At 45.6% G+C, this 27,928-nt stretch overlaps 1 protein-coding gene across 4 annotated transcripts in view; it reads left to right on the top strand.

Annotated features, from left to right (window-relative positions):
- The window catches only part of TRMT1 (tRNA methyltransferase 1), a 127,250-nt gene that overhangs the window by 80,550 nt on the left and 18,772 nt on the right, over window positions 1-27,928 (top strand). For all 4 annotated transcript variants that reach the window (XM_078685306.1, XM_078685300.1, XM_078685303.1 and 1 more), the window contains exons 7-11: window positions 1,137-1,249; window positions 2,099-2,247; window positions 2,840-2,923; window positions 10,353-10,422; window positions 10,988-11,122. In XM_078685306.1, the coding sequence (XP_078541432.1) occupies window positions 1,137-1,249; window positions 2,099-2,247; window positions 2,840-2,923; window positions 10,353-10,422; window positions 10,988-11,122 (551 nt within the window). The remainder of the gene's footprint in view (window positions 1-1,136; window positions 1,250-2,098; window positions 2,248-2,839; window positions 2,924-10,352; window positions 10,423-10,987; window positions 11,123-27,928) is intronic.

Here is a 27,928-nt window from a genome sequence, read left to right as displayed (position 1 = left end):
GTAGAGATGGCACTGGTGCACATTTAGAGGTGCGCTATCAACCGAGGGCATTCCCTCATTTGCATGGGGGCATGGCCCTATGCAAATGAGGGAGTCCCTTTTCCTCTGGACCTGCACCGCATTATAGACTCTGGCGCAGAAGCAAAGAAGCTTCGAGGAGGTGCACTATCAGTGTGCCCCCTGATGGCAGTCCTCTGGAGGGGGAAAGGCAGATGTAGTCATTCACTGCACTCGCCTGCAAGGGGGATCTCTCTCCCCTCTTAAAAGTGCTGGCGGATTGCCGCCTGCACAGTGAAACAGGGAGCGGCTGCTTCAAATATGCTCCATTTATCACTTGAATGCTCTGCCCCCAGGACAGCACAAGTTTACAGCTGCCCTGGGGGCAGCCCATTCAATGTAATAGGGCGCACTTTCCCTGTTTGCACCCGGCACATATGCTTTAAGGTGCGCCTTGGCGCAAAGAGGGAAAGCGAGCCCTATCCATAATATGCCCCGTGGAATGCATTGAATGTCCCTTCTTGGTCCTCTTTGTTCATAGCAATTGAAAGAGGGGTGGGGTGTACCTGTCATGCCCCATTCTGCTTAGTTTCCTCGGAAAGGCTTCTTAAAGTGAATTTTTTGTTTAATGTCTCTCAAGGGCTCTGAACATTATTGAAAAATTAGGCAGTAATCTTTTCCTTGGTATGACTGCCCCTTCTATTTCTTCATTGCTTGAACCCTGATAATGTGTTTGCCCATGACTTCAGTGCTTAATTAGTGAAAACAAATTAATAAATACGTGCCAGGACCTCATCAGGAGGCCACTGCAGCTTGCACCACCCATTGCCCCAGCCAGTACTGCTAATGACAATACCAACACAACTACTATCACACTCTGACAAATGTGACAATTCAGAATATTCCAGGCTTCCAAAGTTGTGAGAGTGGCTTGGGCGGCAGGTATTAGTGATTTTTAATATATATTACATTAATAAATAACCGTTATTGTGTTCTTTTCTGTATTAAACAACAGTGCCACCTTATGGCAGAATGTCACAAGTGCTGGTGCCGAGGCACCGGAAACCACAGGCTCAAATTAAGCACTGCATGTCTTTAGGTTCATGGTTTGCCAACCTCTGATATTCTGTGTGTTACAGGTTTATTGTGTGTCACTTGCACTGACATGGCAGTTATGGCTGGCAACAGTGGTGAGACGTGCTACAGCAAGTATGGTGCCATGTCAATCAAGGCCAAATTCTGTCATGAAATGGTAAGTGTTGGTAGCTTATGCTCTAATGGTTTTATGCAGCACATTTGTAAACAAAAAGGTGCCACCTTGTGTCCCTGGAATTAAATGTGGGCCTAATCTGGTGTAAACTCTCTTCCCACTTGTCATCCATGGTTTCAGACACAGATGAATTTCTGGTTTCCTGCTTCCAACCAATAACACCTGCACTTTATTCAGAGCATTCCAGATGCACCTGTAATGACTCCAGAAGTGAAGGGTTTGTCTTTGTGTAGTGTGTGCTAAGGCAGTCAAAAGCTGAATTAGTGTGAAAATGTAGCAGAATGTGAACTACCACAGTATGGCGTTTGTTTTTTACAGTTCATTACTATTTAGTAAATGACCCATTTCTTGATGCTGGCAACAGGCATTGCTATTCTGAAAGCCTGTCTACTTCTGCATTGCGCAAGGAGGTACAACTGAGTGAGATGCTCCCATTGGAATTTACACTTGTGACCATCTGGGTTTAATACAGATTTTAGAGTGGGTGAATAAGTCATTTGACCCACATTTTCACCTGTAATAAGTAAGTGTATGAGGAACTCTTCAGATAGGTCTGCTCGTCTCAGCTGGTTGTGTTGGTTATGTGCTGGTTTATATGGTGCCCTGAAACCTGTTAGCTGGTGAGACCACTGGAGAGCTGCTGTTCCATAGGCTCCTACCTGGCAGGTCCTCAGCCTTCCTTTTTCTCAGTCCCATCAGGCCCTGTGCATCAGCACAGTTGATGTCCTGTAACATGTGGTTGGCCTCTGAGATCTCAAAGAGTTGTCCTTTGCTCCCCCATAGACTTCTGCCCCACCACATGCTTAACGTCTGCTTTTCTTGGTCCACCAGGCCCTGAGGATCATTCTACACAGTTTGGACCTCCGTGCCAACTGCTACCAGCGTTACATTGTCCCATTGCTATCTATTAGTGCTGACTTCTACATTCGGGTGTTTGTGAGGGTCTTCACTGGACAAGCCAAGGTCAAGTCCTCTGCCAGGTAAGGAGCGCAAAATGAGGGCGGGTGTTCATTTTCTATTCTCTGGAGTACTGTTGCAAGATGAAGTTTGATTGGAGTCTCTGCTAGCAAGCCTTCTCAATTGTAGGGAAGCTGCTGCAGATACTCCCCATTGGTACATGGGAGCTTCAGCCTCTTCTCACTTCGCCCCTGCAAGTTCCATCTCTCCCCCGACCCTATCGGTTTGCTATAGATTTCAGCCTCTCCGTGTGGTCTGTTTGCTCTATGTAAACCCTGGCCAAACCTGTGGCTCGTACAAAAGGGGGTGGTGATGGACAGAGCATCTGAACCAATCAAACGCTCACACCCAGTCAAAAGATCTGGGTTTGATCCATCACCGTTCTTTAGCCCACTCTGCCACCCCAGTTCAGACATGGCTCCCCTGTGATCTGTCTTCCGGTTGCGTGTCTAGAAACAGGTACTTCACAGCTTAGGCAGAAGTGCTACAATGTGCAGTCCATCTTCTCCTGCCTTCATATTTCTTTGGCTGCAGTTCATATATGTGTCAATCACCTCACTTCACACACCTTCCTCTCCTTGATGCCAGTGTCCCCTCACTGCTTTCTCTTTATAGTAAACAAGCACTGGTGTACAATTGCGCCGGCTGTGGCACCTTCCACCTACAAAGAATGGGCAAGATGACCAGCCACGGAAGCAAGTAAGTGAACCTGAAGGGGCTATGCCCTGCTTGTTGCTGGGGACTGGGTGGTGGGGTTTTCTTCTGAGAGGGGAATGGGGTGGACCTTGCATGGATGGTCGTTTACAGGTTTCAGGTTCAGGTTTTAAAGTCTTTATTTCGATTTAAAAGAAAATCATAAAAGACAGATAATAACAGACATTGATTAATAATAAGTACATATTCGTTAGATTCATAAAGTTAGTATTAAATGACATGAAAGACAATCCTGAGAGAAAATTACTAAAATTAGAAAAGTAAAAACGGGAAAGCTTACAGATAAATTCCAAACAATGTTTTGTAGCAGAAGCAGTAGTGAACATCCAATTATATGATATTAAATGGGTCAATGGAGGACATTTACAGGATCAATAAGCTGAGCAAAAAATGTTCAGACAAAAGCAAATCACAGCAATCACAATGATTAGGCTAATGTTTTGACCTTATTATCCAGGCCCACCCCAGATATTTTGCCAGGCTTACTGAAATAACCTCTGAGGTGTTAGCTTTTAATACACAAATGGCCTCGTCAGATTTTCTGATAGGCAGGCGCTGGAACAGTGGTTTTAACCATTTGGCTCTCTGTACCAAATATCTAGGGCAGGCAAACAAAAAGTGACCCACTGTTTCCTTGTGGCCGGGGCACCATCTACAGTGATCCGTGGTGCTGGTTGACCAACTTTTCGTAAATGTGTTCAGTGGCAATGCTCCCACCCGGAACTGGTGGTAGAGTTTCCTGTCCAAAGATTTAGAGACTGTGTCCCAGTATTGTTCACGGGATGGGTCCAACTTAAAAGTCAAGAACCTACCCGTGAGGTTGGTGGAGCTTGAAGCATCGACTCTAATCTGGCGGAGCGTAGCCCAGTACAGTTCTTTAAAAGCTGGTTTGGATGGGAAGATACTAGTGGTGGGAGATGTCCAAAGCTGCTCTAGCCCCATGTCCGTCAAAGTGGATTTTACCATTTTGAACCATTGGATTTTCCCCGAGCCCCTAATTGACCTGACTTCTGCTACCTCACTTGCAAATGAAGTGAGGTCAGGGGAAGTCCATAAGCGCCTCCAGAAAGCAACCAATCTGAATCTGGCCATCTCATTGATCGGGGGACAACCCATGTCCAAGCAGAGAGGAATAGAAGGGGACGACGGTGGCAAGCCCACCAAGTTTCGCAAAAATTTACATTGTATTTTAAACAGACCCGTAAGGTCCATATAGCCCCACAGATATGCACCATATAAGATTGCTGGGTTAATTTTGGCATCATAGATCTTAAGCGCCGGGATAACCCGCTTGGTGATAGATTTTTTTTGTTCGCTTAGTAGGCAGCCGGTGAGTCGGGCAAGCTTGAGATGTTGTGCGCCGACTTGGGTTTTCCATCTCAGGCGGCTGTCCAAAGTGACCCCCAAATATATCATATTCTCCACTTGATCTAGTTTGACACCACCCATGCTAACTGTGCTCCGGACAAAGCGGTTCTTTGTTAGGACCATAAACTTGGTTTTCCCAACGTTCACCTTAAGGTCGCTGGTGACACAGAACTCCTCAAAGCGGTCCAACGCCCGCTGTAGACCGCAACGTGTTCGGGAGAGGAGTAGGGTGTCATCGGCAAAGATGAGCATTGGGAATCGCTGTCCTGCAAGCATTGGGGCGTCCGTCGTAGTGTCCTTAAAAAATTTGACCACTTGGTCAATAAACAGTAAAAAAAGGGTTGGTGCCAGGACACACCCCTGACGGACACCTCGAGTTCCTGGAAAATGTTCCGTCACTTGACCCTGGCCTCCCCATCTCACCCTCGCAAAATTGTCCTCATGCAGTTTGATTATTAGGACAAGTAACTCCTCAGGCATTCCCAAACTCCTCAAGACTCCCCACAGTTTATTCCTCGGGACTAGATCGAACGCGGACTTCAGATCAATGAACGCTGCGTAGATGGTACCACCGCCAAGCTGAACCACCTTCCAGTAGATCAGACAAAATCTGAACACCTGGTCGATGGTGCTCGTTCCTGATCTGAAGCCCGCCTGCATTGGAGATAGTATGTCCTCAAGTTCGATCCAGCCTTGGACCCTACCCAGGACCATACGTGCAATGAGTTTTTGTATTGAGTCGATGAGACTAATCGGGCGGTAATTACCTGGGTTAGACCTACTGCCCTTTTTGTAGATGGGTAATATCTCCGCCCCCTTCCAAGATTTGGGTATGCTTGCACCAGCAGCTATGGAGTTGGCCACCTTAGTAATATAAGGCGTCCACAGAGCGGGGTTAGCTTTGAACAGGTCGGCTGGTATAAGATCCATGCCCGGCGCTTTCCCTCGCGTGGTAAGGCTTAATGCCAGCTCAACCTCTTTTTCTGAAAAAATAATGTTCTCGGTTTGCATGGGTGGGTGGGGAACCATCACCAGAGGACTGGGAGATTTGGGATTCTCGGCACAGAACTGGGTCGAATAAAATGTCACCCATTCAGAGGGGGGCACGTGGTTTGCAGGGATGCGTCCATCCTGGTCCTTCCCCCACTTGACTATTTCCCAAAATTTAATGGGGTTGTTAGATGTGGAAGCCTCCAATAGATCCGACCAGTACTTGTCCTCCCACTCCCGTTTAGCTTCCCACTGTGTTTTCCTATAGATTAATCTAGCCGCCTTCACTGAACCCATGATCCGAGACTTAACTGCTGTAATGAGATGGGTATGGGCTTCCCTACATTTTTTGTTATACCATTTCTTTGGGCGGATAGGTATTTTAGTGGTTCCCTGGTGACATGGTTGTGAGAGCAGGGAATTAAGATCATCAAAACAACGGTCATGGAGGTTTATGATGTTATTAGCCGTTTTAAAGTTATCCCCCAACTGATCATATGTCAACATCTCATTATATGTGTTGTTAACCATAGTGTTGACCTTATCCCTTAGTGTTTCATCCTCCACAATTTTGGACCATTTTAACCTCTTCCTATCGTTGGTTAGAAAAGCGTCCCCAGTCTGTGAGATACCGAGATTCTCGGATCTCACAAGGCCTGGTATCCTTAGTTGCAGAGACAGGGGGTTGTGGTCACTTTCTGGGCGGGATAGTACTGCCATGTCCACCAACAGGGGCCAGTCTCCTAGTTTTAACAGGATATAATCGATACGGCTTTTTCTTAACCCGTTGTCAAATGTGAAATTCGCTTCCTGGTCTGATCTTGCACGGCCATTGCAGGCCCGAAAACCCCTATTTAGACAAAGAGCCATCCAATTCACCGCTGCCTCAGTTGCAATTACCGGTTTAGTGGGCAACAGATCGGGGATACCCCATACTGCATCCTCCGCGGAGCCCCAACTGTCCCCTGAGTCCGGTAATGGCTCAAAGGTGCAGTTTAGGTCTCCTGCTAGAAGGGTGACATGATCACTATCTAAGCCTGCCAAAACGGGGTCCAATACTTCCATCAGGGGAGGGGAGCGGCCTCCTGGTAATCCTCGAGCATATATGTTAATCAGGATCCGTTCCCGATAACCGGTCTTGCTCAACTTGATGATGAGGAGGTCAGGGTCTTGTACTGAGTTCTGTGGGATAGTATCCCAAGGATTGTTTCACCCAGATCAATAAGCCCCCTGAGGCTCGCCCTTTGACACTTCTAATTGCAGGTTTAAAGAAATTTATATAACCCTGCCTAAATGTTGGTTCAGTTGCCCAAGTTTCCTGGAGTAGGATAATATCGTATTTATCCATGAACTCCAGCCAGTCATCAGAGTGGATACGACTTTTAACCCCAGCAACATTCCAGGACACAAGGGTAAGTATTTCTGGGGTGGAGACCACAAGGGGTACCACCAAATCTAAAACTGCAAGGGTGCCCTGTCCAATCTCACCGTCCCACCCATTTTCAATGCACCCAGACGTGTTCTGGTTTTCCCCAGACCTCAAGGAGGCTTCCACTTCCCTCGATGGTATATGGAAATTCCTGTTAGTGCTGAGGCCCCCGTACACTCTTCCACTATGGTTACAAGCTGCGGGGACTCCTCGCTCGGCCTAACTGCCAGAAACCCAAGATTTTCTGAGGGTTCGGTTACGCAGGACCATGTTTGGAGTCAATCATTGGCCTCAAGATCAGATAAAGGGCCAAAATGATTGAAAAGAGATGGAAAGTGCAGAAGTTGGGGAGTCCTTATCATAGGATAACTTCTAATGATTGTTTGGCCATGTCTAGAGCCCTTTGAGATAGAACTCTGCCTGTGTGGATAAAAGTATGATAGGCCCAATGTCTGGACATCCCCCTGTCTGGCAAACCTAGCTTTTCTGCAGATCATATCCACCACCGAGGGGTCCTTAAACGAGATTAAAATACAATCACCCTCCAGGTCTTTGGTGCCATGGCCCACCCAGTCAACTCTTCTTACATACAGAATTTCAGTTGGCGAAGAAGGAGGTAACGGTCGGTTTTTATTTAGCCACTAGGTCACCTTATTGCGCAAGTCGCTGTAAGTCTCCCTCTTGCCAGGTTGAAGGGGGGCTACGCCAGTCAATACTATTGTATATAATGCAGCCTCAATAGGGAGGTCAGCCCGCGGGGTGGTATACCTGGGATGTTTTTCTGCCAAAGGTTTTGTAGTGTTACGGTGGTCAGCTAAAGGCCCGTGGGGAGGATGCCGGGAGGTGTTTGAACTAGGTTTAGCCAGAGAGGGTGGTTTGGTTGGGCGGGGTCTAGCAGAGTTTAAACTATCCGGTTTGTCCGTGGGCTTTGTCATATGCGTATGTTGAGACGAGACCTCGGATGCTTTGCTTGAAGTGGTCTTAGCAACTCCACCCCTCAATGGTCTATTGGTTACTGTCCCTGGGGGTTTGTGATTAAGAGTGGTGGGGATGTTTATTGTCTTTGGGGCTGGATGTATAGATTTGACCCCCCCTGGGCTCGTGCCGGTTAGAGATAATAGCAGGGCTGAGTTCGTATTTACTACTGTCTCCAGAGTGTCTATTTATAAAGTCATTAACCTGGTCCGTTCCAAAACAGGTAATAAAAGATTTTTCATTAGAGCCTCAATTTTTACCAACAGCGATTCATCACTGTTTTGACAAGTTGGGCATGGGTCCGAGGATCCTAAGGAGGTGAGGGAGGGGCATAAGACATTTGGAAATGCACTGGGACATTGTTTTTCACTAAGATGGCCAATTGCTGGTGGTATGGGATTGCCGATGGTATCTTTTAATTTTAATTTAGGCATTTTGCGTTCTCTCCCCCCCCATATGGCTCAAGTCTTGCTTTCTCTTCCTCGTTACCGTATCGGTGCCTACAGAATCTATGTGGGTCAGCCTATTAGGCACAGTCTTGGGAGAGTCAGGAGATGAGTGGGGGGATTCTGAAATGTATTCAGACACTAAACTAACCTGGGATGCAGTTTCCCCGCTTGCCTCAAGGTCATCCAGGTGGTGTTCAATCTGGACTGGTGTGTGTGCAGGAAAATCAACCCCCTCGCTATCCATATGGACTATGGCCTCAGTGGTATCTCAGTGAATACAATTAAAAGCTGCATGTACTTGTGCCACGGGACTAGGGATCGTGGCCAACCTGCCCAGTGAAGAGCGTTTTCCACTGACTAAGTCAATGGAAAGACGTTTTTCCACCATAGCAATTTCTTTTTCTAGTATTCCCGTGGCACGTGTAATAAAAGCATCCAGTGGCCCCGATACCACACCTTTAGGTGTTTGGATTTGACTGTGCGTGTTTTGCCTGATCTTAAGGACATGATTTCTAAATGGCACCAGCAGTGGTTATAACAACTAGACACGCTATTTACACAGAATATGATAATGACGTAATAGCCCTCGCAGTCAATAAAATGTTTCTTGTGTCCAAGCACGCTGGGCTGCGAAATAGTTTAAGGTTGACTAGACCGCCTACCTTGGATGTGTCAGAAACCGGTGTAGGGGTTATGGGCCGGGGCCGTCCTCGAACGGCCTCAAACGGCCCGCTCTTAGCCCGGTCTTCGCTCCGGGCTGCGTCCCGCGCTGCGGGAGAAGTAACCCCAGTTATAGCAAGGTTAGAGGGCAGTGGGCGGGCCGGCAGGGAGAGCGGACCGGAAGTTGTTGGCGGTCTATCAGGGACTCCTGGGAATTGGAGTCCCTGGCACGCTTGCAGCCCTCCGCCGAGGTTGGTTTGGTCCCTGGAAGATCTCTCAATCAGCTCCTCCTCTCGGTGACCGACGAAGCGGCACCCGCGAAGCGGGTGCGGCGAGGTTTGATGCAAGTGCACGCAGTGTCCAGCCAAGGGTAAGCACGACCCAGCAATGCGCTTCTGCAATTAAAATGGTTTACACTTCCCACCCATACTCGAGAGGAGAATTTGTGCCTGCAATTTGTTGCTCTTCATTGTTTAGTAAAAATACATTCCTTTCGATCCTACAACAAGGTTTCCACACTGAAGCTAAAGGTATTTGCAGAAGCTACAAATATCCACATTTACACACAGAATTCTCTGGTAATGTGACTGAATTCACACAGCGTATTTTAGTTATTATTGAATTGCCTCAACAGCTGCAGGGTTAAGTGAGTTTTAGATTAAGGAAAATGTTGTAGTTTTCAACAACACTTCAATCATTCTTTTGCAAAGATACATAGAGCATTGTTTTGTAGACTTACACGCACGATCTCATCTGCTCAACCTACTCTCCTATGCACAAATGTACTACATAGGACACTTCCTGTGTTGATTCAGAACATTTTGAGGTCAATTTGTAAGGGGATAAACTGGTACCAGAAACATCCTTTAACTCAGAACTGCAGGGCTTTTTGATTTCTCTACCCTCTTTGGCACTGGGTTAGATCCTCTCACCTGAACTTCTGGTTTAGGTAGTTGTTGCCTAGCTATGGCTGTTATGAGTGAGTTTTGCTTTCTGAACTGGTAGCTGTCCAGTTCTCAGACCCTGTGCATTACAATCAGTATGCTTGTCCTTGGACAGAGAGGTGAAGTATTGAATAGGAACTGAAACTTTCCTAGCCTAAAGTACAGGTTTTGGAACACCCCAATCGGATCATTATAATGAAACCGCCTGAATGTTTTTAATGTAGTTTTTCAGTCTTCATTTAGCAGTCAAAAAAATGAGCACTTATAAACGCTGTAATCTCCTTATAGGACATATTGCTTTCATTAAAACTCTTCAGACTAATTTAAGCTTGTTCGGTGGTGCTCGCTTTTGGTGCTCACTTTAAATGCTGCAGAACAATTCAAATGCTAAAATACCCAAGGACCTCTTCCAACAAGACAGCAACCACTAGGCGCAGACCACTGGTCTTGAAAGCCAAACGTTTCAAAGACCTAAACACAGTATGTTCATTTACATTATTTCATTGCTTCTGTTTAGGGTCAGCCAGAGACCGAGACGCTAGACATAAACGCTGAGCTTTTACTTGTGGTTTAATCTTGTTTTCTTACTCCCATGAAAGCTTCAAGTATTCAGCGGGATCAGGACCACCCGTTGGAATGAGCTGTGAACATTGCCAGCAGAAGCACCAGGTAGAACAATTTTGTTTACACCCAACGTGAGCATCCTAGCAGTTCAATCCATCAATAAATAAATCAATCATAGCATTTATAAAGCGCACTACATACCCGTGAGGGTCTCAAGGCGCTGGGGGGGGGGGGGGGGGTGGGGGGTGGGGCTGCTACTGTACGAAGAGCCAGGTCTTGAGAAATCTCCTGAAGGTTAGAAGGTCTTCGGCCTGCCGCAGGAGGATGGGGAGGGTGTTCCATGTCTTGGCGGCGAGGTAGGAGAATGGTCTGCCGGTGGTGAGGGCGCGGTCGGCAGAGCGGAGCTGGCGGGTGGGGTGTAGAGGTTGAGTCGGCTGTTGAGGTATGCTGGTCCGGTGTTGGGGAGTGTCGTGTGCGTATTCTTTGAACTTGTATGTATTTCTGCAGTGGAACCACTGCACCAACATGTCTTTTAAAATATTTTCTGTTGTCAAATCCGAGATAAAACATACTGACATTTTTATTGAAATTAAGCATTGAAGTACAAAAATAGTAAAATTTCTGGGAAAGAATTCAGAGCTTTCTCCTCCCTGTTTTTTCCCTTCTCCAGTTGGGCGGGCCCATCTGGGCCGAATCCATTCACAGTCCAGACTTTGTTGAGAAGGTGCTAACAGCTATCGGAAGGAACCCAAAACGATATAAAACTGCGGGGCGAATGCAGGGCATGCTGAGCATGGTTATGGAGGTAAGGGCCACTGCACTAAGGCATAGCAGCTAGCAGTACAGGGGATGGGAAAGGAAAATCTTTTCAGCCATTGGTTTGGCAAGAAGCTATTGGTAAGACTTTGACAGCCTACTTTTCAAAGCTGGAAGAAACATAATTTTTGATAAAGAGGTACTGTAATTCTCATTTTAAAAGAAATGTTTTGTTGGTTTGTATATGCATGCACAGGTAGTGAATTTGATAAAATACCCACATGTTGAAAGAAAATGCTTCAGACATCTACATGCCCTGCGAAAAAAAATACAATTGAAAAAAAATAAAAATCCACTTTTGCCATGCAGCACATTGACACATTATGGCAGTGTTCTTATTATATCAAAGCTCTGATAATAGTCTCTCTGATTATGCTAAAGTAGCGTATCACAGTTTCTATTCTAGACAGGCTCTGATTTTGACACCTTTCAGCAAATCTCCACATAGAGGGCGGAAGTTGGCAGGAAGTGGTAATCCCAAGATTGGTAAGCTCTGTCAGTGTGTGTGCACCCTCAAATGATTAAAGTAATCCCCAAACTCTTTCTAATCGTTCTATTCTCTTCACACACTGGAAATGGTTGAAAAATGTATTTCTGATACATTTTTGCATGAGCAACTACATGTGTGTATATTTGCTCATACTGTATTGAAATTCTCAAAAGTTTGATATGAGGATAGTTGAAAGCCTACTTTTGTAATCTCTTGCGAATTCCTGAAAGTCAATAGCTGCATCAATGCAAAGACTATACCTGCAGTCATTTTTGTGACTTTTTGTCAGAAGTGAGCTTTTAGTTTATTTTCATGTTGCCTAGTATAGTTTGACAGATTCTCCATTTCTTTTTTTGTACATGTATTTTTTTTTTCATGGATGAATCATCAAAGTAGAAACATTTGACATTCTTGCGCAACAAGCGACCTGTACTGCTAGTATGCACCAGAGCTATGCAAGAGTGATTGTGTATCGAACTGAACACTTCTCCAGACATTAAAACATGCACTGCCGCCACATGAAAGCCTATCAGATGCAAATGTGAATAACTAGCCCTCCCATTCCTAATCCACTTAGGTCTCACCACCTCCTTGAAGTGCAGATTTGGCAGCGCTATCACTCACTGTGTCTAGTACATAATATGCCCTCCACCATCCCCAGATCTTAAGGACTTTACGGGGGAAACTGCTACTGCGATATGTCAGCACCTCGCCTGCCATGTAAAGGTCCATTCCACATCGCCATTCTTGCAGAGAGGGTGTTTCCGGGGGCACCCTGGTACCGTGCAATATCTCTTTAGGTCTCCACTAGGCCCAATGCGCTAAACAGGAGTTTGGCTTGAGGGAGAGCTACATCATTGGGAATCCCCAGTATAATGTATTTGGGGTCAAATGGGAGTTGTTCCTCCAGTATGTGCGAAAACCCCAGAGTGATCTCTTTCCAGTATTTCTGAAAGGGAGGGCGTCCCATATCGTGTGCATAAAGGAACCTTTTCCCCTGTGCATCTCAGGCACGTGGGAGTGGGAGCCTTGCCCATGGTATGCAGTTTTTGGCAATCATGATAGACCTTGTCTGAAACCTTGAACGCCACTTCCCGGGGGGGCAGCAAGGCTGCCTCCAAATCGAAGTCCTCGATTACACCCAGATCCCATGTCCATCTCTCCCTCAAGTGACCCAGTGAGTCAGGTATGTTGTTGTTTATGGTCCTGTATGTCTTCTACACCACACCTCTACCAAGTACCTCCATCAGGATGTGCCCCTCTAAGGGGGGCATAGTCTAGCATGTCCACCTCCTCCAAACCCTCCATCTCCCATGCATGGTGTAATTGTGCATATTTTAAAAATTGGGTATGCTGCAATTGGTACCCCCGCCTCATCGAAGGGAATGACATAAGCGTCCCCTTCTCAAGTATGTCTCCTAGATTGGAGATTCCTATTCTGTCTCAGGCCTCAAACCCGCATAGCCCAGAGAACTCCCCTAACCATCTACCCCTCCAGAGAGGCTTCTCCCAGGTGAGCTTCTGAGCACCTCCCAGAGTTTTCGTAGCCTTGTGCCATTCCTGCAAGGAAACTTGTGTTGCCGTTGCTAGAGTGTGTGCGCGCCATTGCCCCATATAAATAGTGTAGGTGTGTGCATATCTCCAGCTCTGTACGTTCCAATCAAAACATCGGGTTGTCCTGTGGGGGAGTAAAGATGATCATTGCTACAAATTGAATGGGCCGCCCAATAGTAACCCTAAATATCAGAGTGTGCTATGCCACCATTGTATTGGGACAGGGTGCGAAGCGAAATTTTGGTGTGGTCACCATCCCATAATAGTGTTCGTAACCCTCCATTGACTCTAGTGAACATTGACTGTGCTATCGGATAGTAAGTGTTTTGAAGTGCATACAGCAATTTAGGCTGGGTGATCATTTTAAACAATGCTGCACGCCCCATCAGTTTAAAGGGGAGCCCTCTCCACCGGTCAACATCCGTCTGGACGTTCATATTGACTCTTCTAATATTGCGTTGGGCGCAGACCTCCCTGTGAGTAGTCATGAAAATTCCTAAATAAAGAAAACTCTCTGTGGAGAGTCGGAGACGCTGCAGTAGAGGCTGGATTGGCAGGTGAACCTGTTGGACATAACACTGATTTGCTCTAGTTGATGCTAAAGCCTGAGTGGGCCCCATAAGTCTCCACTACCTCGAAAAGGGTGGGATGATAATATCGGGTTCTGTCACATGTAGGAGTATGTCATCTGCATAAAGACAGTTTTTCTTCTGTGGCATTGCAGGGCGAAATACGGAACTCGTGTATATTTGTGTGTTGTGTAACTACGCAAGTTACAGATTCCAGTGTAGGGGCAAACAATAACTGGGAGCGTTTGGTCCCTCTCTCTATAGGGAATTCCTCTGACATTTTCCCATTTTACCCCAACTGAGGCCACTGGGTTTTTGTATAACTGCACCACCCAGCTCCTAAATTGTGGACCAAAGCAGATCCTCCTGAGCTTCTGCTCCAGGAAAGGCCAGTGGACAAATGTAGGAAACTGTCTCTATATATACTACACCAAAATGAGGTATAGTGTGTATAGAGACCAAGTGACCCCAGAGGTAGGCAGAGGTTAAAGTTAGATATAACCTTACTCTCTAATTGTGGTAGAGTTGTCAGCAGTAAGGCAATATCAGAGGACAGTGTTAAGCATTTGATGTATACACTCAGTCAGCAAATGTATTCGCACATTCAATAACTGAACTCTAGGCTAATTGGATTTGTATAAAAAATATATACTGTTTTATTTTTAGAACCAAGCAAGCCTGGCACAGGTAAGCATTATATACTTTTCAGTAATAAGTTACTGGATGTAAAACAGTTTGAAAATGCAATAGAACTTGTACTTTGTTTGATTTACTGGGGATGCAACACTTAGCAAATACAGTACATTGAAATGAATAGGCTTTTCAGTAAATTACAGGTAAGTTACTTTTTATGTTACTTTTCTAACTCCGTGCTGGATACCTAGATTCAGCACTGGGACATTTCCTATAAACAGGTAAGTAATTACGTTTTGGTTATTCGTATGATTTTTAAAGAATATTTTCAGGTTTCAAAACTCCACACCCAGTCGTTTTTTGAAAGAAAAACAGTGCATTGAAATGAATAGGCTTTTTTCAGTAAGTTACATTGTAAGTTACTTTTCTTACTCAGTGCTGGATACCTGGATTCAGTACTAGGACATTTCCTGTAAACAGGTAGGTAAATACTTTTTGGTTATTTGTGTGATTTTTAAAGAATATTTGTAGATTTCAAAACTCCACACTTCAAAACATTTTGGAAGATAATTGTCCATGTTATCCTATGGAGGAAAAACAAGTTAACGGTTCACAGGTAAGTAATTGACTGTGGGAGTTAAGGTTCTGGGGATAGACTCAGGGTTTCCCCAGGGTCAGTGATGCACTGTTGCACCCTCAGCGGCACTAGGACGGCCTGGTGCAGAGTGTTGAGGCCCAATGTTACCCAATGGGGGATAGGGGGGCCTCCGGTTGGTGGCTGCTGGCAAGCAGGCCATTGGGTTGTGGGAGCAAAGCTCCTAGGGTCAGGGCAAATGGGGAAACAGTAGCACAAAAGGTGCACCCTCAGCTGCATTGGGGAGGCCGGGCGCAGAGTGCTGTTTCGAAGTCGGGCGCCCTGTTGTTTTCTATGGAGAACCTCCTGGTTTGCAAAAGCACTGCAGGCATGGAGACGAAGGACTTCTGGGTGCGATCACCACTTGGGAAGTTAAGGGTAAGTTGAGAAGTTAAGGGTTGGTTAGGCACCGTCGGTTTGGGCACACAATGCCATGGGGCATCTGGTGCAGGGGTGCCTTTTGGGGTCGGATCTTCTTACCAGCTCCTGGTTGCGGCTAGGGGAGCCTTCTGGATTTAGGCTGCAGGCGTCTGCTGGAGGCTTGAGGCAGGTCGCCTGGATCTCTGGTCAGGATCGCCGGGGGGACCACCTCGTGGTGTTTTTCCACTCTAGCTCGGGCCGGGTTCGGCGGGTGCAGCGTGGACTGGATTCACAGTATCTGGCTGGTGCCAGAAGCTGCACTTTGTACAAATCCGGTGTTCACGGGTGATGCAGTCTTTAGAAGTGAAGGCAGGCAGGTCCTACTGGTTTCTTGAGGTTGCTGGCTGCAGGACACACTGGGATTTTGCAGGAGCAGGTTCGAGGGGGAGACAGGCCGGTAGGGCTGGGGCCAAGTCAGTGGGCATCGTCCTCTTGTAAGCTCTTCACGGCTCTTCAGTCCTTTTTATCATCTTCTTTCTTGTTTGGATTTAAGGAAGCAAGGTTCAGGGTGCCCCCTATATACTAGATTTAGGGGCGTTACAAGTAGTTAAGGGCAGGGTCCAATGGGTCCCTTCTCTGGGGTAGGTACACCCCCTATCGAGCCACCCTCCAGTGGGAGGGGGGCAGGAGCCTGTCCCTGGTTGGCTAGGTCCCCCCATCCTCAAGATGGTGGGGACTCAGAGTTGTGCTTCACCTCGCCTCCCCCACCTGAGGGGTAAAGTTGGCCGAGGTGGGCACACCTCTTTCGTTCACTTGTTTTTCCCGCCCAATGTGAGGGAGCCAGTTGCTGAAAGCAGCAAATGGTCTGGGGAGGCTCACAAAGGTGGCATGCCTTTTGAAGCTTCCCCTCTCGTGAACCCTGCCCATCCTGGGGGAGGAGGCCTGGCACCTCGTCCCAGGATGTGCATTGTTTTCAGCCCACCCGAGAGCAGCAGGCTCTCGACCCAGGGGTCCAGAAACATGTCTGTTGGTGGCAGCTTAAGCAGCCACTCATTGTGGTCACTAGGAGTTGATCGAGTTTCAGGGGGCATCTCTAAGATGCCCTCTGGTTTGCATTTTACATTAAATCCCACACTGGCATCAGTGTGGGTTTAATGTGCTGAGAAGTTTGATACCAAACTTATCAGTTTTCAGTGTTGCCATTATGGTGTTGTGGAGTTCGTAATGATAAACTCCCAGCACCATATACCCTTAAAGGCAGCACCGCACTTAGTGCCCAGGAGTGGATTTGGGTACTGTAGGGGTACAGGTCTCGTGCACCTGTACCCTCACCACTGGCATAGGGCACCCAGCTAGATGAGTGACTGATGTATGCCAGGACAGTGGTTTGTGAGAATGGCACAGAGGGATGTGTGCCATGTCGACTCTTCACTTTGTTTTGCCCCAAGACCCGCAGCCTACAAAGGCAGTGTGTGAGTGTCGGGGTACAGGGCCTCAAAGCGTGGCACAATAAGTGCTGCAACCCTTAGAGGCCTTCTCTGGTCACAGTGCCCTGGTTACCTGTGGTACCATTTACCAGGGACTGACATGGGGCCAGAGATGCCAATTGGGTTTAGGCTTCAATGCAATTTTAGGGAAGGAACCTAGGCCCTGGGTACCTGATTAGCAGGAGCCCAGGGCACACTCCGTCAAAGAGCATCAGCAATTCAGCAAAAAGTAGGGGTATACCATGCAAGAAAGAGGGCACTTTCTCACAACAGAGTCTAAGGCTTTCTCAGCGTCTAACAATAAGAATGCATGGGGAGACTGCCAGGCCTGTACCGTTTTCATCCAGATGTGTGTACGTCGCAAATTGTGACAAGCCGATCTACCGGGCATGAATCCCGATTGGTCGCAATGTATTATTGGGATAATGACCTAGAGGAGGCGCACCGCTAAAACAGTGGCCAGTATTTTAGTCTCTGCATTTAATAGGGAGATAGGGCGGTATGATTCACACCTGTTTTTGGGTTTACCCTCTTTGGGAAAGACTACTATCGTTTCTGTCTGGAGGTCCAGAAGCTGTCCCTTCTTTTTTCCCTCCTGAAAAAGATTCAAAAGATGCAGTCCTATCAAGTCCGCATATCTTTTATAAAACTTCACTGGGATGCCATTGGGACCTAGTGCTTTCCCCGTCTGCAGTTCAGCCATGGCTTCTTGTACCTTGCCCACTGCGAGTTTTGCCTCCAGGGACTCGCAGTCCTCTGTTTCCAGAACTGGTACATTGATCTGGGTCAAATACAAAACAATAGCCTGTGGGTCATGAAGCTGTCTAGAAGCATATAAGTGTTTAAAATACAGCACAAATTCTGCCACAATCAAGGTGTCAGTTTGAAGGTGGTCCCCTAACTTGTTTACTATTGCCTGCACACATCAGGTTCCTGGCAGCCCAGACATGCTAGTAATTTGCCTGCCTTATCACCCGTTTCTTAGTCTGTGTAGGGATGTCTCTGTTTTCTGTCTGGTATGCCGCTATCTGCCTCCTAATCAGGGGATCTGTAAGTGAACTCGTTGACCTTTCAACCTGTAAAATCTTAACCTCCGAAGCCTCTAGTTCAGCCCTTTCCTCCCTCCCTCCCTCCTTTTTTGGGCAACTAAATTCTGGGCTCTGTCTCTAAGCACTGTCTTGAAGGCTTCCCATAATACAATCCTAGAACCCACGGACTGGTTCTTTCTTGTTAATCTTTTTTTATTTTTTATTATTTAAATCTTGGCAAGCATCCAACATGTTTTACCAAAAGATGAATACGAGCAATGGTATCTAAAGTTGCACAATAGTTTAGCAACACGTTTTTACCAAGATAAAATCTTCTATTCAATATTAAATTTAAAAATAATTTCTGAAGTTTAAATTAAAAAAATGAATTCCAACAAAGTAATTTTTTAAAATTATGCTTTAATACATATTAAAATTGATGTATATAAATTAAACTTAGTTTAATATTTCAGTATAAATTAAGATTACATTATTTTATAAATTCCAAAAAGTTGTTACATATTTTATAATGAAATTTTTAATTTTTCATCTTTTTTAAATTTGGAATCTTTTGTATTTTTTAACTATTGTAAATAATTTATTTTAACATTACTTCCTAAGGTGTTTAAATTTAAGCCCTACCTCCGTTAGTGTCTATGTAAGTTTGTTACAGTACCAATAGTTGGCCATGCGTGGTGCTGAATTTACTCCAGCACTGATCTGAAGTAATATACTACTGACTTGGGTGCCTTTTTGACTCTAGTAACATTAGAGGTGCAATTTGTGAATAGAAATGGACCGATGGCAGCGGAGGGGGCACCTGTTTGTCTCTGCACCCGGTGCAGGCACCTTGAGGTGCCTGCCACGAGGTGCAGGGATGACGTGCATCTCAGCTCTTTACAATGAGAGCATGCATTCCGTTCGGAATGAATGCTCCCATTTTACAGAATAGGAGTGAGACCGAACACTGTTCGATCACATCCTATTTGCTGGTTTAGGACCGCCGACAGGAGGTCGGTCGGTCCCAGTTCCAGATTGATGTCGGACGGACTCCGGTCCGTCTGACATCGAAATCGGCGTCTAAGTAGCAAACATACAAAAGGTGGAAGAGGGTAGCTTTACACTCGTAGGTTTGTAAATAACATTTTGTAGCACATTAACAGTACTAATGTAGTACTACTAAAGTACTACAAGATCCAATTAGTAAATAGTCCCCATTGTGTCGGTGTGCCCGATTCCCCCATAGTAGAAACCATCATTGAGGACATTTCAGCCAAGGTTGACCCATATTTTATGAGATAAAAAAGAAGGCGAATGTTAGGTTACAGATTGGGGTATTTTGTAATAGCATTATCAGATTGTCCCAAAGCTGTTAGAATAATATATATTTATACTAGTTATAAAAAGATCTTTTGTGTTACAAACATGACCATAATTTTATTACTCCTAAATAATGGATGTTACAGCATGCTTACAAACTACAAGTTGAAAACAGGGTACAACAGCCCTTGATTGTTCATAATGTTTGAAAAATGTGTGCCTTTGGTTGACTATTAAAGGGGCATTGCTTTTGCATAATGACGTCATGTATTGCTTAGCCTACCGACCATGCATCTGGGGCGAGAAGGTGTTGATTTCTGTAGCTGGGGCATGGGAGGACAGATATTTAGGTGTGTGGGGGGGGGCTCTGTATCTGAAAGGAGGTTAGTGTGTATGGGCCTGGTTGTGTGTGCATATGCATGTAAGTATTCGTGTCTCCTCCGACGACACGCGTCATGCTGACTTTGGATAAAATAAAGCACTGAAAAGTGTGTAGTCTGTACCTGTTTCGTCTAGCAGCAAATGATCGAGATAAACAAAGATGTTCCATATATTTTGAAAAGTAGAAAAGCCATGTTAAATTGCCTACCCAGAATGTTGGAGCTGCCACTTAACTTTTTAAAATGTTTTTAAGGCAATTGTGCAAACGGTCCATTGTTTCTCATTATGATGTGAAACATTTTTGGGAGATGAACCCTTCTCCTCAAACCTCTGTGCAGTCTCAGTATGCTTGGACTACCATAAACACTTAGGAATATTTTTACAAGTGCTATGTATAAACTCTGTGGCGTTTGGGAAAATGTAATTGAACATTTTATTGCAAAATGCACTAGTTGGTTTTAGTTTCTCAAAATCGTCTTGTAGAGAGAACACCCCCATCCCCACCAACTAACTCCCCTGTGCCAAATCAAGTTGTTTTGGTTCGATCGCTTGTTGAGTGCAATTCAGGTACCATATTTATGCCCCATCTATTTCACAGTTCACCAGACAATATTGGTTTCAGGTTTCTGCATGTATTTCTATATAATTGGCATAGCAGAGAGGCTGTTGTCAGAGCAATGATATTATGAGAGTGCTGTCCTAGTTTGTCACTTCACTTCATGGCACCAAAAAGGAACCAGCAGATTTTAAGAACTGGTTACAGGACATGGAGATTTCTGAAACATCCTGTTCCTTTGACAAGTGAATGTTGTATAGAATCCCATATCCCTGATGAGTATGTTGTTACTCTGTTTTTTTGTATGTGGATGGATGTATATGTTGATTGATGTATTGGCTAGGCTGGTGAGTTTTGAGATGATGTATAAGACCAAAGATTGTGCAGCGGCATGCAGCAGTGTGTTGCATGTCAACTGGCGTGCACTTTAAGGCAAGACCAATTACGATAAAAGTCCACAATATTATACTTAAAAATCTGCAGTTATCAAAATAAGTTTCAAACACAGTTCCTTGATGTCGATAGCTCTGTCGGGGCTATCACGCCGTCGTGAACAACCAATCCAACAGTTTTGGCTTGTCGCAGGGTCGCGGGCCAGCTACAGTGTCTGGAAGACCCGCAAACAGTATCTGTGAGAAATGCAGTGTGTGGAGGCCCTTCAAGTCACTTGCGTTGCGGGTCGAGCGCCTCTCTGATGGAATCAGGGGAGCTGGCAGGCGTCAAGTGCTGCGGTGCGAAGTGCCCCCAGGTCGCGGTGCGAGCAGCGTTTTGGTGACAGCGTCAGATGGCGTCATCAGTGAGACCAGGGTCGCGGTGCGAGATGAAGGCGGTGCTCGTCACGGTGCTAGCAGGTCACGGTGCAAGCAGCAGCGGCGGCGGCGTCGTTGCTGAAGCACTGTTGGCTGACTAACTGGAGTCGATGACACCGAAGTCAGTAGGCCATGGCTGCGTTGCGGGATGAGGGCAGTGCTTCGGGTGACTTACGAGTGGTGCCCTCGAACCACGGTGCAAGCAGCGGCGTCTATTTTGGCACGGAGTAGTGGCATGCATCAGGGAGGCCAATGCATCCTCGTATAGCAAGGCGGTGCGGAGTGCGGTGCCCACAGGTCGTGGTGCGAGCAGCGGCTCGGTGGCGGCATCAACAGGCGTCGTAGGTGAGACCAAGGTCGCGGCGTTGTAGCAGTGCTCTCTGCGGTGCCAAAGCTTTGGCGTGAAGCGAGGCTGTTCGGTGCCCACAAGTCGCGGTGCAAGCAGCGGCTCGGTGGCGGCGTCAGCAGGCGTTGTCGTGAGACCAAGGTTACGTTGCAGCAGTGCTCTCTGCGGTGCCAAAGCTTCAGCGTGAAGCGAGGCGGTGCGGAGTGCGGTACCCACAGGTTGCGGTGCAAGCAGCGGCTCTGTGGCGGCGTCAACAGGTGTCTTCGGTGAAACCAAGGTTGCTATGCGGCAGTGCCCTCTGCGGTGCCTTCAGGACACTGAGTCAGCAGCTGCGTCATTGTCGAGTTGCTTTTCCTCTGTTTGCAGCACAAAACACACAGTCCCCAGTTCTGCGGGCAGAAGAGCTTGAAGTCTTTGTTGTGCCTGAGACTTCGTGAACAGGGGGCAAGCTCTACCTCAAGCCCTTGGAGAGACTCACAATTTAGGTTGCAAAAAGTACAGTCTAGGCCTTTCACTGCCCAAGACCAAAGCAGCCACTGCAGGTCAGCCCAGCAAAGCACCCAGCAAAGCAGTTGTTCCTTTTCGCAGCTTCTCCGGCTTTTCTTCTTGGCAGTCTTCTTGATCCAGATGAGTTCTAAAGTTCAGGGGTCTGGCCCCAGTATTTGTATCCAAAAATCATTTGATCCTCTAGGCAGAGGGTGTCTGTTCCCAGCCAGAACCAGTTCTGCCTTCTCTGGTGTGAATTCCTGGCAGGAGGTGGAGACTGCATTGTCAGAGGCAGACCAGGCTCTTTGAGGTGCAAGGAAATCTCTTCCCCCCTCCCCCCCATCGTAGCCCAGGTCTATTCAGCCCTTTCCTGACCTACCTAGACTATCTGGAGCCCCTCCGACCCCCAGCCATCTTTCATCCGAAACCCAGACAGGCAATCCACATTCAAGCAGAGGCACACAGGATGACTGAGCAAAAAAATACTTACTTTATAAAAGTGGTATTTTCAAACACAGAATGTAAAAATCACCTTCGCTAAAAGATGTATTTTAACATTCTGAGTCCAGGCATACTAAACTCGTATCTCTACCTTGTTCCCTGGGTCAGTTTAGGATTATAAAATGTTATCATCAAACTGCCCATTCTGGCCTATGAGAACAGTAGCCTTGCAATAGTGACAAATGAAAACGGCTGTTATTCACTATCAGGACATGCCACACACACCTGCGCTTGTCCTACCTTTCACATACAGTGCACCCTGCCCACAGGGGTACCTTGGGCCTTCTTTAGGGGTGACCTGACATGTAGAAAAGGGAAGGTTTAGGACCTTGCAAGTGTGTGCACTGACCAAGTCGACATGGCAGTTATCAGCTGTGCGCAGACTCTGCAGTGGCAGGTCTGAGTTACCTTTTTAAGGCTACTCACGTGGGTGGCGCAATCCGTGCTGCAGGCCCACTAGTAGCATTTGATTCACAGGCCCTGGCTCACTCAGTGCACTTTACTAGGGACTAACAAGTATACAATCATTGAAACGCCAAACCATAACACAATTTACACAGAGCGCATATGCACTTTAGCACTGATTAGGAGTGGTAAAGTGCCCAGGATCCTAAAACCAACACAAACAAGTTAGGAAAAAATAGGAGGAAGAAGCAAAGTTTGGGGATAACCCGGCAAAAAGGGCCATTTCCAACACAAGACATGAAGACAATAGTACTAGTGATACCTGAATACTGTGCGGTAGACCTAAGTAAGGAACGAAATGTCCTAGTGTTCTCATAGTAAAGAAAATATTTCTGATCACTTAGTTAACTTGGTTTCAAGTAAGAGGTCGGTCTCCATGAATATTCCAAGGGTTTAGTTTGATCTCATCATTAGATGTAGTTGGTGGCAATCCTAGTTAGGCGGGCCATACTGATAATGGGATTTAAGGCTTCCACTTCCAAAGGTGAGAATTTCCATGTTTGCTGAGTTAAGTTTAAGTTGTGTTTTTTAGTATCCACAGGTATCCATGGGCCTACTGCTCAGAGCATTCACAGAGGCAGGAGGTAACAAAACTTGAAGGTTTAAGATCTGCTTACTATCATCATAATTATAGTTGAGCTTGCCGAAGTTAACATGGTCAGTAAGTGGTGATCGGTATGAATAAAGAGGAGCCGTTGTTGAACCCTGTGGGACATCTTCCCTGGAGGCAGATGGCACAGGGAAAAACTGTTAATATGATTGATTTGAGTTCTAAGCGAAGAGGCAGATTTTTTTATCGAATCGAATTTGTGTCTTTTAGACTTTATAAGAGTGTCAATGCTGATGATGGGTTCGTGAGCAGTAGTACTGCAACTCTACTACAATTAACAGTGGTGTTATGGTAATCCAAATGGAGGTTAATACTGATTTCATACTTCTTCCTGGTCTGAATCCTGCCTGACAGTTCAAGATATATTTGTTCTGTTCGGTGAAGCAAGAGATCCTTGTGGGGTCAAGGTTATCAAGTACTTCTTTAGTAAGGGCTTAATGTAAGATGTTAGCCAGTCGTGGAAACTCTCCAGTTAATAGGGATATGATGATAGCTCTGGCTGGTATGACCACAGACTTTTCTTGAATGCTTTTTATATATTTTTGAAGGGCGAAGATGATTCAACGGGAGGTCCTTTATGTCTTTAAGTTTACTGGTTTAATTTATTGTTAGCAGATTGAAGGTGCTCAGAGCTCGTTATGTTTTAGAAACATCATAATTTGGTTGAGGCTTGGTGTTCAGGGCCACCTGTTAGTGGAAGGAAATACGTTTCCAAATTGGCAGCTTTATTTATGCCATCCAGAGAATTGCAGAGCTCCAATGGTGTAATCTGCACCAGATGAAGTGAATGTTGGATTATGGCAGTCTGAGTATTTTATCAAGTTGTTTACAAAGGCATTGTTGGAAATTCGCCAGTTCTGCAGGGTCACCCCAGTTATTTTGCCGTTTTGGCTGAACCCTATTTTGTTCTGCCATTTTTTGCTCCGTTCACTTTATCCCTGCTAACCAGTGTTAAAGTGCTTGCGCTTCTCTTTTTAACATGATGAAATTGGCATATCACTAATTGGCATACTTAATTTGCCTATGTGTCCCTTGAATATGGTACCTAAACTGTACCCAGGGCCTGTAAGTTGAACGTCACCAGTGGGCTGCAGCACCTATTTTGCCACTCCATGCAGTGACTGGACAAACATGACTGCAGGCCTGCCACTTGTAGCACAGTGGTGTAAGGTTTTGACTGCAAATTCAACCTGTCAAAATACCCCTTTAGGCACACCTAAATCCTCATTTTAAATAATAAATCGCGCCTAATTAGACTTAATCTCCAATTAAGGCAGGGTGCATGGTATTCAAGAGTAGTACATGTAAAAATGTAATGTTAAAGGTCCTTACAGAGTAAAGGCCAAAAATGCTAATTTCACTGTAGCGGGGTTAGCTGTTCCATGGGAAAGCTTTGGGGTGCAATATTATGTTTAATAAATGTTATCTCCACCTGGGAATAAGCTAAATAAATATTTTAAGGATATATATCTTTTTAGTAGTTAAAATCAAATGTAATGGTACTGGTAAAGGTAAATGTTGTCTTTCATATAATGTATTTTTGGAAAAGTTACCATTTGCCTGTTTAAAGCCTCGGTAGGCCATCCGCTGCCTTTCAGCTGTCACCTGCAAAAACAACAATTTGTGGACGAAATGTTGCACAATGGCAAAACATTCACCCCCAGTCACAGATCTGGGTTTAATCCATCATTACTTTGCTCACCACCCCAATTCAGACATGGCCATATGCAAATCAGTCTTGACCCTGTGCCACATGGGAACAGTCCAGCCCGAACTGCCAAGCCAGGTCTTCCTGGACCGGAATCAAGCATCCTAGGACCGGTTTCTGGCTATCAGCCGTCATTAGCCAGGATAGCTTATTTCCAGTGGCATGGAGAGCACGGGACTCACGTCTGAGCATACCCGTCCCACTCTGGTGATCAATGCAAAAATAACAATTGCTGCATTCAGCTGTCACCTGGCAGCAGATGGCTCCCCTCTGGTGATGTGCAAACTGTTCCCAGGAGCATACAGTAGGCTGACCTGAATGAGCAGGGATGACACATCTGAACCTGACACAATATGTAGGGGAGGAGCTGACATGATCATCTTTGCCATTATAGTGTTCTGTCTTGCTTGAATGTTGCATCCTGCTTGACCGGTCTGCTGCGGTTTTTCATATAACTCTAAGAGCATCCCTTGTCACAGGCCACTGTTAGCTGACACTTGGGCAGGTTGTTTCGTTTTCCTGCTTGCCTACCAGGCTCCAATTACAGGGGCTCTCTCTTTGACATTATAGTGTGACAGCATGTAGGCATGTCTACTGAGTTTACATTTAACATTTGGGGCTCACTTCAAAAGAGGTAAACAGAATGGCAACACACTATGTGTGTGCATCCACTATCTTGTTGCTTAAAGCTCCCCTCTGATTTTACCAGACTTGCGTCTGAATTTGGGGGTCACGGGACTGTCCAAAACTGCATTTTAGTGTTAGATGTGGGAGGACATCAGGATTACCACACATATCCCCAAAGTCCAAGTTCTCTCAATCTTGGTCCCTGAAAAAGAAGTGAACTCCAAATATCATGAGACTGACCTCCTGTTAAAGCTACAGTGACAGCAATCTACAAAATGCCTTTTCTTGCAACTGCTCAGTTGGACCTGGACTGGACCCTGCTGTTGGTCTCTGCGTGCCACCCTGAGTGTGTCTCACTGAGGTCCTGGGGAAGTAAGTTCCTGTGTATATTTGGACTTAAAAGAGGAAAATCCGAAGGTAAAATCTTTGTCCAGGATGAGCCTGGTGAGTGTATCTGACATACACTCATACGCGATCCGCATTAAATTGCACCTAGGTCCTGTTCTAACGCAACCATTGCCTATCATTGGCACTTTGTACTTCTTGGTGCTATTTCTGCTTAGAACTTTAAAAAAATCTAATCTGCGATCCCCTTACTGAATTTGTGTCATTTTGTTTGTTAAATGGTACTCTATTTCTAATTTGCTTTGGGATATTACTTGTTTTTCATTTTGACTTTATTACTATGTTAGTACTGCATAAATACTTTACACATTGCCTTTAAGGTAACTCTGTCTGCTGTATGCCATAGCTACCAGGAGGTTGAGCTCAGGTTAATCTAGTGACTTTGAGGGTTACCCCTTTCATCTAATAACCCAGTTTCTCACAGGCCTGCTGCACCGGCAATGCACGAAGAGAAATGTTATCTTATGGTTTTCATGATGTACTGCATTGCCCATATTGTCTTTGAAGGTTAATTTTATATTTCATGTTTATCATTCAGAGTGTATGTTTTTTTCGATTATCTTAAGAGATTTCTAGGTTCCCTTTGACATAACTTTACATCTGGATTAAACCACTCTGCTTTCTAGAGACAATATATTTAACTTGTTTTGTTGGAGGGGACAATGCATTAAATGCCTTTGTCAAGCACAGGTTAAACTGCTGTAGGGGCATTGCAGCGTTAGCAGTCAGTTTTGGCCTGCAGACCTTTTAGGTCAAGTTTCATCCATGGTCTAATAGTTATACAAATCAACATGGTTATTGCTGCTGGTTGTCATGTTTCCTGTGACTGATTAGTCCTATGCCTAATTCTTGGGTCGGATGACTAGTCCAATGATTTAGGGTTACAGAGGGGTTTGTCATGCAATCGTGTTGCAGTTTGTCAAACCAGATTTTGGGATTTCCCAAGATGGATAATCAGTAGTAAACTGATACGTAGTATAACATTGCATTATAAAAAGTGGAGTTGCATGGAGGTGGTGGACAAATGAGAAACAAGGATAGTGTTTGTGAGTAGCAAACACGTAGTGACTTAAATCCCGAGACTGAATGTTCTTCAGTGCTGGACATTGGTATTTTTGTAAATCATTGGTAGCCACACTATTCCCCTTTTGCCTGCTCAGTGTCTGTGCCTAGTCAAATCCCCAACAGGGATACCCTAAAGCAGTATATGTGCAGTGGCATCACCTATCCAGCTTTTTGTGAGCAAGAGTACATCTGGGTTGTGATCAGCTCAGAGATCGTAGACCAGTATTCTGTAATTGTTAAGTGATCTAGCAGTAATTTAGTATACAATTACTTCTTGGTTGGTAGAGTGTGTACTTCTTGGCTGGTTGACTAATGGTGATGATTGCTTTTGTTGGCGCATAATTGGAAGTGTTGGACGGTGGTACTAATGATTATGGTTCAGAATTGATCCGTAAAGTTACAGATTTCACTATTGGCTTCTCCAGCAATACCACCAGTAGTTGCTGTAGTTGGTATGGCAGTGGAGGTCTGACTGTTTTCCTTTGGATGATCTCCTCCAATGGGGTTTGTTGTGCCACTTAAACTGGCTTTCTCTCTGAATGATATGGTAACTAGAATGAGCTTAGGGGTTTGTCCTGCAAGTATGGGTGCCATGGGAGAGCTGGGTTCCTTAGGTGATCGCATCGCTTAGAAGCGTAGGCGTCCATTTAGCTCATGTGCTTTGTTACTTTGATGGTTGAGGCTTGTCGCCAGCACGGCAGCGGTACAAGTGAGGCCAAAGTAGTAGAACGAATGCCCGATTGTGTGTGGGTTTTTGGGGG

Source organism: Lissotriton helveticus, chromosome 1_1, assembly GCF_964261635.1.
Source record: "Lissotriton helveticus chromosome 1_1, aLisHel1.1, whole genome shotgun sequence".
NCBI lineage: Eukaryota > Metazoa > Chordata > Amphibia > Caudata > Salamandridae > Lissotriton > Lissotriton helveticus.
The sequence above is the reverse complement of the archived record's forward strand: the minus strand, read 5'-3'. Positions and strand labels throughout refer to the sequence as shown.